At 40.1% G+C, this 20,839-nt stretch overlaps 1 protein-coding gene across 8 annotated transcripts in view; it reads right to left on the bottom strand.

The window, feature by feature from the left end:
- The window catches only part of DOCK5 (dedicator of cytokinesis 5), a 90,205-nt gene that overhangs the window by 29,854 nt on the left and 39,512 nt on the right, over positions 1 to 20,839 (bottom strand). For all 8 annotated transcript variants that reach the window (XR_012039717.1, XR_012039715.1, XR_012039712.1 and 5 more), the window contains exons 14-32: positions 20,666 to 20,790; positions 20,182 to 20,280; positions 19,958 to 20,030; positions 18,986 to 19,089; positions 18,115 to 18,307; positions 16,623 to 16,720; positions 15,577 to 15,666; positions 14,343 to 14,443; positions 11,768 to 11,902; positions 10,915 to 11,026; positions 9,696 to 9,766; positions 8,595 to 8,701; positions 8,008 to 8,144; positions 7,229 to 7,324; positions 6,213 to 6,311; positions 3,351 to 3,445; positions 2,201 to 2,279; positions 1,556 to 1,656; positions 408 to 466 (exon numbers count right to left, since the gene is read on the bottom strand). Coding sequence is in view for 1 of the 8 variants with exons in the window: in XM_072846426.1 (XP_072702527.1) it covers positions 408 to 466; positions 1,556 to 1,656; positions 2,201 to 2,279; positions 3,351 to 3,445; positions 6,213 to 6,311; positions 7,229 to 7,324; positions 8,008 to 8,144; positions 8,595 to 8,701; positions 9,696 to 9,766; positions 10,915 to 11,026; positions 11,768 to 11,902; positions 14,343 to 14,443; positions 15,577 to 15,666; positions 16,623 to 16,720; positions 18,115 to 18,307; positions 18,986 to 19,089; positions 19,958 to 20,030; positions 20,182 to 20,280; positions 20,666 to 20,790 (1,974 nt within the window). In the remaining 7 variants the exon portion in view is untranslated. The remainder of the gene's footprint in view (positions 1 to 407; positions 467 to 1,555; positions 1,657 to 2,200; positions 2,280 to 3,350; positions 3,446 to 6,212; positions 6,312 to 7,228; positions 7,325 to 8,007; positions 8,145 to 8,594; positions 8,702 to 9,695; positions 9,767 to 10,914; positions 11,027 to 11,767; positions 11,903 to 14,342; positions 14,444 to 15,576; positions 15,667 to 16,622; positions 16,721 to 18,114; positions 18,308 to 18,985; positions 19,090 to 19,957; positions 20,031 to 20,181; positions 20,281 to 20,665; positions 20,791 to 20,839) is intronic.

Below are 20,839 nucleotides of genomic sequence, written 5' to 3' on the forward strand. Positions count from 1 at the left end.
ACAGACATTCTGCTTAGAATGCATATTTTATGTGGATAATGGCTACTTAAGGTAGAACTAACGTGTTACATCTCCAAAATTCAGGAATAGTCCAAGAAATTAATTGAACTGAATTGCATGCAATGTTGCAAATCGCAAAGGCTCTCTGCAAAATTCTATTCTTGTCCTTCATATAGTAGAACATCCTTTAATAAGGAATCTAAGAAATTACCTCAGCAGCTGATGTGAGACAAGATCAGCTTTTGCAAGCTATTCACAGAAAAGGGAAAAGAGATTTTGTGCTCTGAAACAGCTCAACCTTAAGGGTATTTCCCCACACTAAACATGAGCAGCTTTTATAGAGAAATAAAGGATTTGAAACCCAGCTTGAGAGCATGAATAAAGATAATTCTTTGGCTGGAACTCACCCAGGTTATACCACATATCCCTTATTTTGAAGCCAATTTCTTTCCTCATGTCCCCATACCTAGAAAAAAGTATTAGAAAGAAAAACATGAAAGAGTCCTACGCACTGAAATTACCTTTGCAAAGCTGCTGAAGAAATTTAATGGCAAAACCACAGAAATCTATTACCCTCTCCTTAAAAAACAAACACCACACAAAAACCTGAATACGCTGGGTATTTATACCAAGGGGTCTCACAGACTAGCTTCCGCACCAAGAGTCTACCAAGAAGTTCCTCAATATTACATACCACCTTTTGTTAGATGTTCATCTCATCTTTTTTCTTCCTTGCCCTGCCCAGCACTAATGCTCAATGCACAGAGAAAGAGAATGGCTGTGTGTCATTATGGCAGAAGACTGCAGACTCCCTGAGAGCAGAATAAAGCTGCAGTCCTGCTGCTTCATGCAATTCTACCCAGAATTTTGTTGTATTTGGTGTTTTTCCCTAAAGCTTTAACTGCTGACATCGAGAGAATGCAAGATTATTTAATTACCAGGCTTCTTAAAGCCCTCATTATTGCAGAAAAAAAATGGCAAACATTAACTATGTATGCCCTGACAAAATTCTATGTCAACATCTACAAATATAGTTAGGCACTTGATTCCAGCTAAATGCAGAAGTAAAAGCTATTCAGTGCCTTTAAGAATTTGGCCAAGTTACTAAAAATTACTACTTTTGGGTTGATTAATGCCTCTGAACTGCTCTCACTTTCAAAACAGAAAAAGCAAAGAGAGGGGACTAAAAAGTTGCAGGGCTTTTAGGATTCTTGCTTACCTACCTTACATAATGGTTGAGGAATTGCATAAGATATTGCTTTGGGAACTATGGCAAACCTTCTGTTACAGACCTTACAGTGGAAAGAACCTTTTGGCAAGGTGCTTAAATTGAGCTCAAACAGCTCAGGATCTGTCTGACCGGCTTAGACATCCACAGTGTAAAGCCCTGACATCTGTCCTAGTCACCCCTCCTCCCTTCGTCATCATTCATTAATCAAGCACTTCCACGGCATGCTTCATCTCATTCTAAGATTGTATGGGGTATGTCTGGAACAGTACAAATGCAGCTTCTTGAAAGCAAAAAGGCCTGGCAACTTTTAAAATGTAAACTCACTTCTTGATAATTTTGTTGCGTTTGGCTTGTGAGAAGGTCTCCAGCTGGAGGGATTCATGAGTGAGAAAGGCCACTGCCAAATGGAAATAGTTATTCCAGAGCTGTGGAAGAGAAACAAGTCTAAAGGAAAAGACAAAGGAAAAGCAACAACCAGCATAACAGAGCTACACAGCCCCAAATGCTGTGGTCTCCCAGGTAAGCGTTAATGAGGAAGCGTACCAACAGCGAGCTGGTAGATCAGTCTGTGTTCTCAGCCATAGCAGGCAAGCCAGAAGTATACAGCAACTTAAAATTTCTCACTCTCTTTAGCTTGTGCTTTCCAACTAAAGGAAGTGACAGTGGGTACACCCATACAGTATTTTGTTCTTAACTAGTCAAGCACAAATCAGCTATAGTCAGCATGCTGCTCAACTTGACCTTGTAAAGCCTGCAGCAGTTGTATTTGCTTGCAACTTATTGCTGCACTAACCACAGTTCCGTAATTCGGAACTGCTTTGCATTCTGCTGCTTTTCTATAAAAGACTATGGACATTTTCCTCAGGCATGCTCCGTATCAACAAATCTGTTAACAGTGGGATTTGTTTGTTCTTCCTGCCTTTCAGGACTGAAGTCCATAAGAAAATCCAGAACCAATGGAACTGTTACCTGGAGTTCAAAATTTGCTTGATCCAGAAAGAAACGGTTGAGTACAGAGGTAAATTGGTTCACTGCCCGGAGGAAAACCCTGGAAGAGATAAAAACATCAAATAAAAGGTGACTCTTGAAAAAAATAACATTGCAGTTCTGGGTTTACGACCCCTATGTGTAAGCTCAGGAGACAAGAACAGATGCTCCCAGACAAGACAGGTATTCCTCTATAATGCTATTTCACCTCTTTCCTAGTAGAGGGACATTCAGGGAAAGTGATTCCTCTGTTTCTGAACAAAAGAAACCTTGACTGGTGGTACATGAAAGCCAAAATACTTTTTGGGTCATCCAATCTCTTTGACAGTGCAGTGTCATTCCAGATGGTAGCTTCTCTTAAGTTTAGCCTATCCTTACCACTGCAGCATTCAAGTAACTTGCCACTTTCACATCCTTCTCCACACTGCACCCCTACGACACAGTGGAGCTACGCTGCCTCTGTTTTGAAGATGACTTGCATGACTGTGCCATGCAAACAGGAGTTACATGCTTGTTGTTCCTTCTGTCCCCAGTTCTGTTGATATCGCCTGTGGCAACAGTAAACTCACAGGCGTATAGGCCCTGCTGTGTCGTGGATAGCAGGTTTTGGCCATGCTTTGCTACCTAGCACAGTAGACAGACAGCGAGCCAAAGCCATTCAAATTGTACAGACTTAGCAGGAGAGACTGACTCACACAAGGCCAAACAAAGTCCACAGCAGAGGACAGAATTCAACCTGAGTAGTTTAGTTTACAGGCCAGCACGCTAAACCCTAGACCACACTTATGTCCAACTTTAGCTTTATGTTTGCCATGTGATTCCTCCAGAATTGAAACCAAAAAGGCTTCTCTGATTTATGTTGTACTCTCCAGCAGATAAGTGACTGGATGAAAGACTGCATGGTTTTGACTGTGTGCCTTTGGGCAGGAGAAGAAGGATTTCCAGTTCCATCAACAGAAATGTGCAGGCACTACAATTTACTGAAATCTAATTTAAATCACCCTGAAACTAAAAGAAAATAAGCCTATGTAACTCCAGTGATTTGCAGGCCTGCTTGTGTGAGTCACCCTCCTTTCAGAACCAGAAAGGCTCCAAAGCAGCAGCGAGACTTAAGCTAGCAGCAACTATATACCTGCTCTGCATCATATTCATGACCATCCAGTCAGCTGCATAGACATTTTTTCCAATCAGATCCTTAAACATAATGAATGTTTCCATCAGGAAGTCCTGTTGGAGAAAAACAAACCACAGTCCATCAAGTTGAATATGGTAGTCTCTTATCCACATGAAAATACAGGGAAATGCAAATGTTTGCAATTGCATTGATTAATGACTGCATTTGTTAGCAATCAATACACTGTACCTCCGACAAAGAATCTCTTATCGTGTGGGTATATTCCAATAACTAGATCATTTCTGACATCTCATCCATTCAATTACAGAAGGAGAAATAATTCCACAGAACATGTTGATCTGTTTCATTAAACCTGTCGTTACTGTTTTGAATTAAGCTGTGTTGTAGGGAGTTCTGGTGCACAAGCTGGATTAAAAAGCAAAACCAATATTCAAGGACTTGTTTCCAAATGTCTGAATGATGACAGTGTAACAGCCCTATGCAGTATCTTCTGTAAAGATGGAAATTATAACGTATTTTCACTTCTCCAATTAGTTAAGTCTTTTACGGTCCAGTTTAAGAAGGACAGTTCAACACAGGTAGCGAACATGCCACCAGACACATGGTTTAGAACATTAGTGTAGAAAAGACACTTTTTGCACAAGCACTAAACTGCTCCAAACAAAACACACCTTAAGACCTGGGCAAGGCAACGTTGAATTGTAGAATAAGAAAAAAGGAAAAGGAAAAAGAGGCAAGATGAGCAAAACAAGGTTATATCAAGAATATTGATCTCTATATTGTGGTCTCTACAGATATAAATGCTACCTAGAGCATTTAAATGGATTCTAATCTCTACGAAGACAGCACATCAGCATTCCAAAATGAGGGGGACACAAAAAAGGTCACATGAGAAATCACCACCTTGCAAAGATCACTAGCAAAAAAAAAAAAAATAATCTGTTGAGCTGAACAGTTTGCTCTAAAGAATTGGCAAGCGACATCAATGTAGAGAGAGAAATGGGCATTTGGTGCTGCCTCAGTAAAAATCCTTTAGGCATTATTAAATCAGAGCTTGATGGAAAGGTTTGGGCTTGACGTGGGGCACCTTGAAGATACGAATTAACTTATAATAGTGTTCAGCGAACCAAGTAATGATGCAATGCCAGGGCTGAAAATACCAAAGCAAATAAGAACCAAGAATAAACCTCAAAAATAAAAACAATTATTGCAGTAAAACAAAATGCAACGTTCTATTGGTATTAACAACTACTACGCTACCACAAATGTGGGCTTGCTTCTGTAGATTTAAGGATTTGTAAAAATTAGATTATAAATTGTTATTTTCGATCAGTATCTGTTTAAATGATATGCAGGTAGTTTTAATGATTACATAATTCACCCTCTTGATATGCCTTCATGTAGAAGCTTTATGTATATACACAGAAATACAAAAGAAATATTCTCTCCTATTTGAGTCAGAAGATGCAGAACTATATGGTCAGACAAGAGATCTTCAACTTGCAAGCTGAGCTTCAATCTGAAGTTTACATTTCAGGAAAGCTTTTAAGCACCTGTTTAACCTTACCTTGAACTTAAGTTACAATAGTCTCCTACTAGCTCAACTGCTCTTCAGAAAAAAGAAAAAATTCTGAATTGAGGCCCACTCAACATGAAATTTATTTCAATTCTGCCTTGAATCCACCTTTTTCCGAAATCTGTCAGATTTGTCTTCCTAGCCCCCTTCTTCCTCAGACACAGTATTTCTACATAACCCTGCTGAAAACCTTTTCACTCATTTACTTGATGACACTAGCAGAATTCCTGAATCTACTTGATTTTGTTTTTTCTTCCTTCACAAAGAATTATTTGGGTAATATGAAAAGCAATTCTAAAACTAGATGATGAGTGCTCTCTATAGACCATGCAGCTGAGTGGCCTTTTAGATGCAGAAGTGACAGAAATGCGTGTGTCCTGTAGGTGGCTATGTTGCTCAACAGATTGCAAGCAATTCCAACTGCACAGGAACAGAGAGATCACCTTGCCATCCAAAATGAATTACAAACACCTTCTTGTGGTTTTTGATCTAGCTTTTACAGGAAGAAAACAACTCCAGGCTCTTTCCCAGCCAGTATTTAAATAAGCAAGCACTTCTAAATTGCAAAACAAGGAGTGTGGGGACAAAAAAGCCAGAACAGTTGCTGTGTCATGCTTCAGAGACTTGCATAAATAGTGGTTTTGGTTCCGACTTGTTCTGGGCAGCCTGGGGAAAAATCTGGAGAGAGCTGTTAATTCTAAAGGCCTCCAAAAAACAAACAAACAAAAAAAACCCCAAACCCAAAAAAAACCCCCTAATGTTTCACCTGGTTTCATACTGAAAGTCTTTGGGGACATGAATTGTACGAAGTTTTTAACATGGAGGCAACTATTTGCATTGCTGCCCACTAAAGCAAGACTAGAGCATTTAATTAAACTTTAGAGGAGGAGAAGTAATTAGAAAAAAGTAGATAAAGAGAACAGGATCACAAAGAGATACAGTGAGAGCAAGAGAGGGGAAAATGCTTTTCCTTTTCATCTTCATTCACTCTTCTGGTTCCTGACTTTTTACTTGCACAGACTTAAACAGTCATTAAATGTGTTTTTACTCAATGCTACCAATGCTATTCTCAGGCTCTACTGAGTCAGCAACATCCACTGTGTATACCCAGCAGGGGTGATGTGAATATATCCCCAGAGGCTGTGGCACTAGGTGCCCATAAGTCATTGCTGATGAATGCATTATAATCGCTCCAAACTGAATACAGTAACTTGAAATGACCTTTCAGAAGCAGACTGTCATTCTTTATGGACTGAGCTAATCCCCCAGCCAGGCTGACTTACAATAATGTCCTGCCTCGTTTTGAAAGTATTGATGTAATGGTTGTAATGGAAATCATCCATCTGCCTCAGGATGGCTGTCATGCAGGCCACAAAAATACCCTAGAATAGGAAAACCAAAACATTTGATTATTTTCCTGTATAAGCACTGTAAGTTCGAAGTGTGGCATATGCTTTCAGAGTTCTGCCTAATCAAATATCACTGATCACAATCCTGCTCATCTGTGTCCTGACATCAGTCTGCGTGACTGTTTAGTCCTCTACCCCAAACCAGGCAAGACTTCCTAAATTTCAAGTATGAAGTCTGGGTATAGCTTTCTTTCTCCCCAGGGATCACAGTTTGCAAGAAAAACACATCCTCAAAACAATGGAATATATACATGTATATGAACAACTTCATTGTATCTTAAGGGTCTTTTCCAACCTAAATGATTCTATGATTTTCAAATTTACTATGGCCAACTAATTCTCACAGCTGACATACTGGTAATAGCATTAACTTAACCTTAGAGTTATCAAAAATAAGATATTGCTATATACGCCCAGCTCTTGATTTTTCCATCTTTCTGTACAGGAAGTACAGGGTCACTGAAAACATACCAACTTGCTTACACCTTCTAAGATGCCACACAGTAGTCAGAAATGCCCCTTAGAGATGCCTCATCCTTCAGCATTAAATCCTATTCAGCCAAGGCGACAAAAGAGCACTTTTTCAGCAAAGACTCCTTGTGTATTAGAAACTGCACTGAAACCAAATTCTCTGTGCACAAGGGCCCAAAGGAACTTGAAATCACAGCCAACTGTGACTCAGTTCAAACTGCTGCTGAAATAGGACAATTTGTATCCTAATACCTGGCCTCAGAAAACCACCAAAAGCCATGTTTTAGTGGCACAGAAGCCCTGCAGGAAACGGAAAGATGATTTCATAAACCACTGCTACACACTGAAATCTCCCAGGAGAATAAATTCCACTATAACAAATGGTAAAGTAATAACTGAAGCAAGTAAAAGGCTCTCACAATGTGTGGAGACTGTCTGCTCATTCCAATCACTGTGCGGTTTATTCTCCTTAGCAGGCGCTCCATGATCAGCTGGATGTGGACAGCAGTGGGCCCCTGGGGATATTCAATAAGGAAAATCTGAGACAATTCTTAATGTATACTGTTCTATAGAGTGCTCCTCGTGTGGGAGAACTGCACTGACAGTGGTTAATTGTTATTAGAGGATGCAAAAAAGGAGATTTAAAACACATGAGCAATCTATTCAAATACTGCAGGTATACACTTGGTGGAGAGCTAGCATAATTGATCTATACCAGCTTCATTAGTTCATCCTGGCATAGCTAAACCAAATAGCTCTTCAAACTAGTCTTTTCACAGCAAGTTAGAATCAATTTCCATGATTAATGTGGCGAGCAACTGTATTCTCCTGACTGAATAATGATCGTTGTCCCTATTTCATAGCAGAGAAAATGAGAAACCAAATACTTTTATGACTTGCTCCAAATAATTCAAGAAGCCACCAAAGTAGCTGGGAATAACATTTTGGTCCCTACAAAGGAAAGTAATTGCTTTTTGTACTGTAGTGATAACCACTAATTCAACCTTTCATGGCTCCTTTTTAGACACAGCTGCATTACATGCAAAGAGATTCAAAGAACTATACAGCAATGCAACACAATTTCTGTAAACATCAGAACTTCAGAATTCTTTAATGCATCAGCTGAGAACATTTCTTTGCCATAAGTTCTCAAAAGAAGAATTAACCTTAATTTGCACCCTTGACAGTTCATGCTCACCACATCTTTCCGATCCAGGACTTCAAGAACGCTGCTAAGTAGCTGTGAGCAGGCCTCATGGTCAGGCTTGTTTGAATTGTCATCCAACTGGCCGCTTAGCTGATCTATTAGCAGTGGCAGAAGAGCATCTCTACATTCTAAAAAATGAAACAGAGCACCATATCTTCTTGGTCTCAGGAAGTTCTTCAGCATTCAGTACACATGGGTACCACTCAGTAGCCTTCTGCTCATAACTTTATCTTGGACACCAAAACATGCTTAAATCTACTTGAGCTACCACTAACAGACTCGAGAGAGTCATAAATAACCTGTAATTATATGTATTGCATCAAATAGCACACTCTCACCTTCTACCTCTTTCTAAATCAACACACTGGATCAGGATCCTACAGTATTAGGCATTGTATAAAGACTGAACAGCAAAAAAAGTTTCAGTTGTTCCATGGCAAGGAATATTTCTAAAGATAGATTTAACGGTAGACTACCACTGATGATTGACATAAAGGACATGTGAACTTGAAAGACATTTTTGGTTTTAAGGGTGTGTGGCCCCACGCAGAATCCAGAGACTTCAATTTGCTACTTACCGGACTGTTTAAACAGATCACTCTCGACTATCTTGGTCATGCAGTTTAGCTTCTGTCGAACTAACTGGTTGTCGGGAATACTTTGGATAAACTTGCTGAAGAGGACACTAGTGTGCAAACCACAAAGCAAGCAGATGGTCAGCATTTTCACCCAACGTGATTCCATCCTACACTGACACTGTCCCGCACCCGGGCACGTCAAGCAGTTTTGTCACTGTGTGGACACGTTACCTGCAAGTGGTCTCCAGGCAAATTACTACGGAGCACTAACTTGTTTGCAAGAAACTCAGCACAGGACTTTTAGTAAAACTGAACAGTATTCAGAAACTGTAGGCTTAAACCTCTTAAAATGAAGCCTGCATCCCAAGACACGCTAGATGTATCACAAAAGCTTATAAATAGACAATACTATCTGCCCTCCAGTGCTAGCATACGATAATCATACTTACTTTCATACAAAATGAAAGCAGAATTTTGCAAAGCTTCAGCAGACCACTGCTGAAACTCGAAACACTGCTATATACAATGGCAAGAGCGTATCCTTCCAGATGCCCCTTTCATCAAGAGTGATGACTCATTTCAATCTGAGATTCCATTAAATTAAATTCCATGTACATTTGCTGTCTGTCTACTGTTTACGAGCAAATTATTTGTGTCAGAACAAGGAGGCATGGTTGGGAGGTTCTGGGCAAAGCTATGAACACCAAAGAACAGAAATCCACACAGCATTGTGAATTTCCTGAATAAATACAACTTTTGTTTTCCTGACCAAGGCTATGCCTTTGTCACACATTTCAGTTTACCTCTAAAGCAATCATTCAGAATTGGTGGAAACTTGCACAACATTTCAACATATCACTCCCCAGTCCTCAAATTTTGGTTTGCAGTAAAATCCCAAAGTGCCTAAGAAAGAGCAGTTGAGATGCACACATTCCTTTGAACTAAACTGACTTCCTTTAAAGCCCTGCAAGTGCTTCCTCAAATTCATGCACAGTACAAGCATCATCATGTCATAATCAGTGGCTGTTTTTAGGAAAGTTTCCAAAATTCTTCCCAACAGATGAGCTGGGTTTAGAGGACAAATAAACTTAATATAGTTACCTGAGCTCAACAGGGTCAAATACTAGTTTGACATCATTTATGATGCTTGGCAAATACTTTAAAGCTGCACCCTGCAAGAAAAAAAACCAAGTACATGAAACACACATGGAAACTGAGTTAGTTCATTCTAAAAGGTTGTAAAGTCTCAACAACAATGCCCCTAGCTCACATGGCAAATCTAGTTTTTGTCAAGAGCAAATATGCGGACACCTGTAGAGAACTGGCTTAAGATCAAATTTATGCATCCAAAGAGCCCCCAGCAACCACACATCTGCAGTGCAGAGCGGAAAAGGTGAAGGAGAAAGGATTCATAGCCAAGTTCTTTAGTTTTTGCAAACATCCTGCAGTTCCAGGGATTAAGCTCCTTATAGCCTGACATGAAAAGCACTAGCCAGTTAAACCTACTCAGTGTTCTGCATACTTCAGCATGTCTGCATACACACTAATAAGTTATCTAGGTAGTAGTATGGCTTTCATAAATGTAGCATCCAGACAACTAGGTGCAACAGCAACCAAAGGTCTCTCCGTGATGTTTTATGGCTGCTGCCAGCAGGTACTCTGATGGCATGAGAATCAAAGTTGGGCTTTAAATCACCCAAGTGTTAATTAAAAGTTTAGAATCAATCTTTCCTTCAAACAGAGAAAAGTAAGTTGGCTAGAACTGAAATAAAGAATGCAATCTAAAGGCCTCATTGCCTTAGCAATTTAGCAGCCTCACTGCACGGCTGCTCTGCTCCTCCCCAGAGCACAAACAGAAGGTTCATAATCCAGCTGACACCAGCAAAACAAGCAAGTATAAAATCTAAGATACATTTAGAAACCATGTGTTTCTTCATTACTTTCATTCCCAGCATTACATAGATTTTTTGCAGTAGTTTAACGTTTCTATCTCCATCACCATCAAGCTTGGTGTTACTGGTTGAAGTGTCTTCCACACTGCAGTAGATTACATCTTCATTGGTTGTCAGCTTTCAGCCTAGCAGGTGCTGAAGGGTTTTCAGCAAAGCCACACCTCTCATCTTTATTTGATAAACTCTGGGCTTTAAATATTCCTTTCCTGCCACACACAGTTCATTATAACAGACATTCAGAGGTGGTGTGACTCATTTCAATGGGTTTTACATGCCTCAAAGCTTGCCCCTTTTTCTGCCTCCTCCCTCTCGGACTGTATCACTTGATCTAATAAAAGATATTACCTCTCCCTGCAAATTATGCATACCTTAATCTTGACAGCCTCCTCTAAAGGCCGGTCCATGAGGACATTGAAGGAGAGGAACAGCTTGCGTATTGCATCATTAAATTCATCCCCATCTTCACTTTTCCCATAAAACCTACAAAGAACAGAAAGAGCTAGTTATACACATAAATCTAGGCTAACAGTGTCATAGTAGCTGAAATATGGATTTTATCCTGTGGAACAACATCTTAAAGCAATCTCCTTCTACAAAGACATGAGTATAAAAATGGCATCGGGGATTCTGCAGTACTTTCCTGCTGAAATCTGTCATAAGGGAAAAGCTGCACTTTTTAAACTGCCATTGCATCAAACTCTGCTTGGGTTCCAAGAATCAAGTAGCTCATTCTGTATTAAACAAAAAAGCCAGAATGAACATAAGGAAAGGATCCCAAACATTCACTGTAAATCTTTGAAAACATGTTCTGAGCGTACGGTAAAACCACTGTCATTGACTGTATCCTAACTAGACAATGTGTCGCCCTCACCTCACCTAACAAGTAACCATGTGTGCATTCGTTTCTTAAAGTTTCTTAAAATGAGGAAGTCACTCCATGTTTTAATTTTTTTAATAAATAACAGGTTCCTTTTCAGCACTACCATATGCTGCTTATGGCATGCTACAGGTGACTAAAAGGATTCTCCTCTTCAAATCAGGTATTGCAATTTTTACTTAACTTATTTTCTCCAGCTGTAGACAAAGGGCACAAAAATACTCTTCTTAATAATCCAAGGATAGAGGATATGCTGAAGAATATCCCCTCCAGTGGTGTTGACTGGAAGTAACTCCACTGACTTCCAAAAGGAGACATAAGGATGGCAATGACCTTGGTCTCACCTCAGGTACAATATTCGTGACTGAACAATGAATCGGAATAGGTACTTCAAGGCTTTCAGAGCAGCAAATAGCAATTCTGTCTTGCTGGAGTCGTCAGCATTTCCCACGTAACAGTTCAGTACTTTGGTGAGTTTCCTTTGAAGATAAAACAAAAAAGGAGAATAAATACAGACACAGTTAAATTTCTGTGTAAGCCCAGCTTCTTTATTCCAGAGAGGAACTACAGTCTAATAAATAGATAACAGACTCTTCACAGCCTCTCTCCTTCTGAAATCTTTGGCTTCATGGGATGCCAGATTTTCATAACCAGTTCATGAATTCTCAGAATAGTCTACAAATTTGTCTACAAATTCTAGCTTCTTGATCTGCTTTTCCTTTTCTGTAAGCAGAAGCATTCAGGAAGCTGGAAAACCTATTACTACTGAAAGTGGACTGACACCTTCTCCACGTGTTAGCATTCTCACGTGTGTGGAGCACAAAGTTCTTCTGAAGCAGTACTTGCTGAATGCTTTGAGAACTGTGGACAGAAGTTGCATGAACACATTATGAGTATTTGCTACCTAGTCTCTGCTGAATCAGAAGATCAGGATCTTCTGAGTGCTATGGCAGTTAATATTCAGGCAAAATTCTCTTCTCTTCACTAAACAACTCACAGCACCCAAAGCAGTGTGTGAGTGATAATCAAGTATACAACAGCTTTTGCACTTGCTTGCTCTACTTGCCACACTGCCAGCATCCAATTCCCTGCTTTGTCAAATTCTGGCATGTGGAGCACACGAAGGATGCTATATAACATTATAATCCACTTGGCATTATGCAGATATCACATTGTCAAGCTAAGCTGGAAAGGCAGGCAAGGGAACAACAAAGCTAAGATACAGTGTGCTCATTAATCAGACAAATAAATGTATAGTAAAGAGACATAAGAATGATGATTCTTCCATAGGTTACAGGGAAGAAGGAAAGGAAATCCTATGCAAGCAGTGATTGTGTAGCCAGGGCAGGGAAGAAGAAAGCAATCCAGGAGATGGGGACTTCAGAGCTTTGGGGAATTGAGTTTCCTCACAGAATTACCTTTAGGTTGACAGCCATCAAGAGGCTGAATACTCAGGACTAGGAATTCATGCATATCAGTAAAAATACAAAGAGATTTTTAGAGGGGAAGAGGAGTTTGTTTTCTGGTTTTGCCCTCCCTATTGGCCCCAGTTTTAACTTTTTGGTTGCCTGTTACCATGAGGGTAATGACCTTTGGGTTGAGGGGTGCTAGATCTAGCAGTTGGAAAGTCAGGAGATCCAGGTGTTATTCCTGGCTTCTCCATCAACTTCCTGGGTATCCTTGGGCATGTAAGCCATGACTAGCTAATGACTTAAACAAATGTAAGCCATGACTAAGCCATGACTTAAACAAATGCCTCACTTTTAAGCACATTAAGTCAACAGGTTGACCAAAAGGACTAAGTTTTCACATGTACCTAAATAAATTCTGCACATCAGCTTTTTCCTTCCCTGATAAAACAGGACTAATGATTGTGAGATGAATTTTTTAAACTATTTTGAGTTCCACAGATAAAAATGCTACAGGGAAACAGAGTTACTCCCACTGTCCATACCCATACATCCAAGTGTGAAAAATGCAAGTTTCTTCTACACAAATTACAGTCTTTGTGAGAGAGTTTCAATATTTATGTGTAATCTCATGTAATCTGCATGTTTAAACTCCACTATGACGTTTAGCCCTTTTCTGAAGTCTGTGGCCTCCTCAACCTGCCTGGTTGTAGGCAGACAGTGGAGGTGAACACCATTCTTATCTCTGCTACCATCAACCACAATGTCGTTCATATTATTTCAGCCACGTATGGTTCTGCTTCTGCTCCCCATTCAAATGTACCCGTAGAATTGTAGCACAGAGTACAAAGCATACAGACTATTTAAAACTTTCTTCTGCTCAAAGTACTTTTGGGGTGGGATGGATTGAAAAGGTTGAGGCAGATACTAGCAAAACAAAACAGTTCCATGAGCAGCAATGCCTATCAGACTAGATTTCTTATGAATTTGTGTTCCTTCATCAATTTCCACCCTGCCTCCCCCCCCCACATACTGACTCACAATATTTTCCATTGCCTTCTTCATCTACCCATAACCACCCCCCCTACCCCCCCCACCAATCTTTTACAGCAATACTAGACCAAAGCACTCAAAAGTCATAAGGGAGAGATGTATACTGACTGACTGCATGAACCTCTGTTCAACAGGAAATCAGGTTGAAAAATATGAAGAGGCTTTTACAACACAAATACACACACAGAGGACTACAGAGAGTCTGAATCACAATCTGATACAGGATCTTCCACGACAGCAGTGTCTTTTCATTACAGAAATAATTCTTATAATAGCAAGTTTTTACAGGGTAAAAGGAGTAATTACAAGGTTTCTTTCTCTCCTGAAAGCAGAGAAGAATAGGGCAGAACACTGTCATCTGATCTATGCTGCCTTTATCACATTAGCGTAGTTTGCCAAAATTATCAGTGAGACAGTCTGAATGACAGCCTGTGGGTTTGTGGTTACCAATACTTACACATATGCCAGGGTTGCACTGAAGTGCTTGTAAATGTAAGTTTCAAGTACAGGGTTGAAATGCTGGAACTTGATGTCTCCGATCAAAGAAATAATAAATACCTGCCAAAAATGCAAAAGGAAACAGATGTACAGAGGCGCACAACCTCTAACTAACACAAACATAACTCAGTCTCTAATTGCATGTCATTTATTTTGCTGGGTCATGGTTTTTGTATGTTTTTCTTTCTAAGAGCATTCATGCTACAGATAGTGGTGTTCGTATTCTAATAGTGACTAAATACTGTGGTGTGTGCAACTACTCATTGCTCAGAGGGAAGGTAGGTCATAGCAGCATTTAGATAGGAAATCTTAGAGGTAGAGGGAGCTACTCCACAAAGCAACAATGGTGATACAGGAAGCTGCACTACTCACAGTCTTTACGTGACACTATCATAGCACAGGTTAAATAGGCACAGAGCTGCTGAAGGTGGTTTTTCAAAGATAAGAAATTATGCTTTTCAAGCTAGAACTTGAGATTCTGATCATTTATACTCATAGCAAACACTTAGCCCTGTTACTAGAATGACATGCATTAGAGCCAGGACATTCTGTCCCCCTATATTCAGTCCCCCCATCAATGTCAGCTGAATACTTCTGACTTCACATTTCTCCCTGAACGGTCAAGTACGTATCTGTTGATCAGCATGAAGCACACAACTTTGTTACTGCACACCAAAGTCAGTGCCTTTCACACACATACTGAGCAGCCTCTCCAAAGATGCAGAAAACTCCTCGTGAAGTCTTTTGCTCAGTCATTACAATCCTTCTATAAAGGCTCAGAGCAGCAGTCATCCCTACTGCCTAAGTACTGGGCTAGGATTTAGGGTGCGTAGATTCTATTCCTACCATAGCAACAAATCCTCCACCATCATGACCCTGAACAAATCATTTCACTTTGTGCTTCAGAGAGATAATAAGGCTTTCCTCTTTTGTAAATTGCCTTAACACAAGAAGTTATCTGAAGAAATTACTATAAATTATGTAAATGGTCATTACTGTTCTCACTGTGGTCACTAAAAAGCTCAATGCGTATCTCAGTCCTAGCTCCTGAAAATGCCTTAAGAAGTGTTTAAAAATAATTATTTCTCAGAGCAAAATACCAATCACTCATCTAAAGGAAGCACCAGGAACAGACTGAAAGTGTGGCTGAAAAACAAACACTCTAAATCCACAAAAAAAAAAGACAGACTCACCAGTGCATCAAACACAAGGAAGTCATAGGTTTCATTTTCTGACATTTCCATCATTATGTTGAAAAGTGCATCAAGGGTGTCTTGCAAAAACTAGAGGAAAAAAAAAAACAGTAAAAGGGTGGGGAAAGACTACTGCTTCTGGAATCCTGCACAAGAGCCTACTCTTTCGCATCATTTTTCCCCTTCCAGCCTAGCTCAGTTGAATTGTAAAAGCTGTACATGAAAGAACGTTTAAAAAGGGACCTTAGTCCTCTATTCATTCACATGCTTGCCATGATCATCACGCTATTCTCCCTCACTATAGCAAGGAGGATCTTTTCTTATCAGCTCTGAATGGCCCCACTTTCTTTTCTGTTCTGTTGCCTTTTTACCTGGCAAGAAACCTATTGAAGACATTTAATTCTGTCCATATAGTTTAAGCTTGCACTGGGCCAAATCAACCACATACACTGTACTAAGGCATGACATATTACACAAAGACTGGTTTGCAATGACACAGCATTTACTTCAGTTGTTCAGCAGTTAAGTAAAACCATGACCTTGCGTAATCCCAGAAGATCCACACTTGGAACCATAGGAAGTCTTACCTCCTAAATCCTTCAGCAGACTAGTTTCTGTGGCGCTTCTGCACGCTTCAGGTCTATTCCCCACGGTACTCTGACTATAAGCTCTTTGGGCCCTCTCTGCACTCTGTTCCTAGATCTACAACAAGTCCCTATTCACAAAGGAGGCCTAGAGCCACTACTGAAAATTTACAGTTAGGCTTTGAATGTATCTTCTATTTCATAAGGATACAGGGGAAAATAAAGTCACCACTATCTCCCCGATCCTGGTAACATTTAACTTCTGTAATTCTGGTGAATTCCACTAACAAGAGCTCTTGGGGCAAAGCATACCTTTTGTTCTCCTGTTGCTCAGCAGCTAGACAGCTCTCCTAGCCTATATAGAGAGCTTTTGGGTACAACACAATTACAACCCTTCAAGGTCAACATCAAGCACGTACATAAGTGTTTGCATAACAAGGAGACTCAAATCTTGATGCGTACCTTTACAATTTCTCCTCCTTCCACCTCCATTAGCTTCCTTAGGTTGTGAGCTATGTTCTGAGAGTTAGATCGCCAGTTCAACAAACCCAGCAGGTCAACTAGCAAGGACAGAACATCAGCAATTAGAAACAGATTACAACAACACAGCTGACTTAATGGCTGCAGAACAATACAGAACAAGTACTAGAGCTTATTTTTAGAATCAGCTTACAAGGAAAAGTCACACTGATGTATAGAATATTACCTTGAGATGGTTCTTTTGTCTTGGCAAGAAAGTTAAATTTTGCTATAAATTGAAACCTCGGTGTAATTTGATAACGCAAGGCATTTGGTAGACAATTTTGCAGGCTTCTCATTCACTCAAGAGAAGATATCTCAAGCTAGGAATTTTATTAGAGTGCATGACTTTACTTTAGAGCAGCCTCCTGGAGATGGTTCTTAAAGTTAAAATCGAAACCTCTTGTATAAACAACACTAAGCTGCAGAGCTGTTTATCATAGTTCTGGGACATTCCAGGACCTCAAGTTTAGTTACAAACTACAGTTGAGGCTTTCAAAGGAGTCCACCAGGTTTCACACACATCTTCCATGTTAATGAAACATGTACATCATCCCTGTTCTGAAACTAAATTCATTTACTACCTTCAGATGCAAGAATACATGTGAAACTTAACAGCCTTGACAAAGAATGCCACATTCAGAAACCGAGGTTACATGCAGGAGGGCAGAAAGATGCAAATGTACTTGGCCTGCATGTCAGACGGGATAACGAAAGTCAGATTCAGTCCTCATGCACGTGGATGTATCAGTATGGCATTTAGCTTAAGCTAACTGGCCAAGCTCCAACTGCAAGCAGAAAAGCTCATGCCCATCTCCCAGCAGCTACACAGGTACACCTTGTGGAGCCACAGCTGGTGTCCTTTTCACATGCTTCTTTCCCAAAGTCAGAGAGTATGTTATACCAAGAGCCTTCCAGAGCTACTGGAAACCTCTCATCATTTACCCGCACGTACTGGATTCATTCACATACATACATCATCCTTCATTTTGACCACTTTGGCAGCATGCAAAGCAGAGTTACTGCGTAACAGCATGCTGAAGAGTTCAGTTCTAATTGCTACATTCTTAACAGGCAGAGGAAAGAAGATAATTAACCTTAAACATAAAGGATTCCGAAAACACATATAGACTGTCACTGACGGGTGCCATTTCTATACACGCTGACAAACCTGTTAGATTTAACATTGGTAGTTTGGATAAAATATTCATGCAACATGGTCTCTAAGGGCTTCGAAACATCTTTGTAGCTTGTACTGGCAACATGATGCCAACAGTGCTGGGATTGGGCTGCCACTGACACATGAAACCGCAAGATTAAAGCTAAAGCACTATGCCCACACATGCTGCAACACCAAAGAGTTTGCATAAAGAAAGTGCCCTCTTTACTTCAAATATACAGCATGATACCACCAGGCTGCTAATGCAAGACCTACCATTCTGGGTAAGTTTGGTGGAGCAGATCAAAGTGGCAATCTGGAAGCTGTCTTTTGTACTATCTTTAGTGGGTGTGAAGTTGGCTAGATGGTGCAGATTTTTCCCCGAGGGGGCCTCCTTCTCCTCCATCTCCATTTTGGTACAAGGAAGAGTTAAATAGCATTTAGCATCTTCCATTTTCTTGTTATCACCCTGTTGGTTGAACCAGCAAAGACAAGGGTTATCTCACACTGAACACACCTCATCTGACCTCTTGCAGTGCTCAACTGCAGATACACTTCAACACAGTGACAGCCAGAGAGGGCTTTAAACACCTTTTCATGTCTACAGTTGTTTACTCACATTGTCTGTTTTGGGCCTCTAACTTTAGGGAATAGAAGCTGTCCATACTGCCAATGAACTAAGCTCTTTTCAGAGTGATTCACGCCACAGAGTTTAGGAGGGTTTTTCCCCCCTCTCACTTGTAGCTTTCTACTACAATGCATTAACTTTTTCCTCTTAGTGTGATTAAAGGCACCAGGTCTCTCTTCCCATCACACACTGATCCTCCAAAGCGGGTGTTCACTAGGCCTGTTTGTTGCCCGCTGTCTAGGTGAATGATGTTAGAGAAAAAATGCTCATTCTAGGTGAATGATGTTAGAGGGGAAGATAGGTACAAGGTTGTACCAGATTTGTGTACCTGCAGTCAGAAAACCCATCAGTGAAAGCAGAGCTGAGGGTGACTTATTTAACAAAAGATTACTGTCCTATTATCCTAGAAAAATTATTAAAAATCTCTGCAATGATGTTTACATTGCTAGGAAAAAAGTCAGCCAAGAGCATTGTTTTGATTAGCTAAACAAAAGCGAAGACTGCAAATGCCCAAGCTACCTTATAAACAATCAAATTGTGTTTGCCATCTTGCAGTGTTGTTCCATCTGCATTCATCAACTTCACAAAGCCCATGCCAAAAGCTCTCTCGGACTTATCCCTAGCTGCAAACAGAAAGAAGAATCTTTATTAGGAATCATCTTGTTTATGCCCATACTATCCATAATGCAGCTCTCTAGCTACATGCAGCTTTGTTATTTAATAGCATCACATGATAATGCGATGGAGCTAGCAAACTCCGTGATCCACAGTAGAAAGCGCTCGGTCTCTTTCCCTCTCATCTCAAGGCACTTCGTAGGTATCTGCAACTACACAGAAAAACGTCCTCTCTGAAGCATCTCTCGCCACACAATTTTAGTGGTTAATTGTGCTGCTAGATGGACATATACGATTTTATAGATATTTTCGTTGGGATTTTGCAAATTTGCTTGTGAGGTATGGATGTGGATGTATGTCACTGCATCTCCCAGGTACCTTAAGATAATTTTTTTGAGAGCCTTTCAAGGGCTTAGTCTCACATTATTGATCTTGTTTCAGGGCTCTGAAGTCATCTGATGAAACTTCTGTCTTTAACTTTCTCATTAGCCTTTCATTAACCTAATTAGGAATCCTCCTCTAGGAAGACCATTAGAAGCCCACCAGGCCTTGCACTGAATTTTGTGAAGGCCTTGAAATAAATTAAAAACACCACCATACGCTGAGAAGCCAAAGCATCAATAAGCATTGACAATTGTCTGTCAAGGGGGCTAACACGTTGCTCCCTATCTAATTTCAGTTTTAGAACAAAACCAGCATCAAACCTTTTTTTAAGGCTGTAAAATGTTTGAATTCTTTTTCTTTGCTTGCAAGAAAATCCACAACACTGGAAATAAGTAAAAATGCAAGCACTAGAACTTTGGTGAATACTCAGAAAATCTCAATGAGAGTAGGAAGAGTACAGTACTCCTGCAGATCTTCTTTTCTGATACTTACACTCCTGTGATGACCGATGACGGAAAGTGAATCTTAAATGGCAACGACTGACTTCTTCTATTGCAATGGACACCTGCACATGATAATACAATGAAAAATGCAACACCAGCATTCTCTATCTCCAGTCAATTTACAGGACATTCTGTTACTGATGCACCTACTGATTTTAAATCAGTTCCATTTTCTACACAAAGGAAGCAAGACTGTAAATTACACGCTCTTACCTTTACAGTTTCATACCAGCAAGGTTGCTTGACTTGATAATAAACAACAGACTTATATTCGGAGACACCTTCATAACCAGCACCAGGATGGATAGCTTTCTTTGGACAAAAAGACAAGGGGAGGAGGGAAAAGGGAAAGGTAAGGTCTAGAATGAAAGCAAAAAGTATCTTAGGTCAGAAATTTTCAAAGCATATAACTGTCAGTTACGCAAAGTCTATGCTTCACAATCAAGGGAATGTAATGTGTGTCACCGCTTTGAAAGTTTTACAGAATCTTTGAAGATTTGCTCACATCTCTTATTAATGTAAAAAAAAGAAAATCATCAGCAAGTATTCAAATTTGGTCACTGAGATCACCTATAATCTCTCTTGTTCATTATCACCCAGTTCTTGCATACAGTTGACAAATAAGATCCTACAGACTGGAGCTATCATCTAGCAAACACACAGCCTTCTGACCTCCTGCAAAGGCCATCCATCATACCTCTTGGAGATTTCCGTCTTCATCATGTACAGACATGGTGACTTCTACATTCTTGGGAGTCTTCTTCTTCCCTTTGTCAAACTCCCCTTGTATCAGGGTGACATAGATATCATTTCGAACATCACCTAAAATTCATAGCGCTTAATGAGTTGTTTTTCTCATACAGACAGTTGT

The sequence above is a fragment of the Ciconia boyciana genome, chromosome 25 (assembly GCF_034638445.1).
Source record: "Ciconia boyciana chromosome 25, ASM3463844v1, whole genome shotgun sequence".
NCBI lineage: Eukaryota > Metazoa > Chordata > Aves > Ciconiiformes > Ciconiidae > Ciconia > Ciconia boyciana.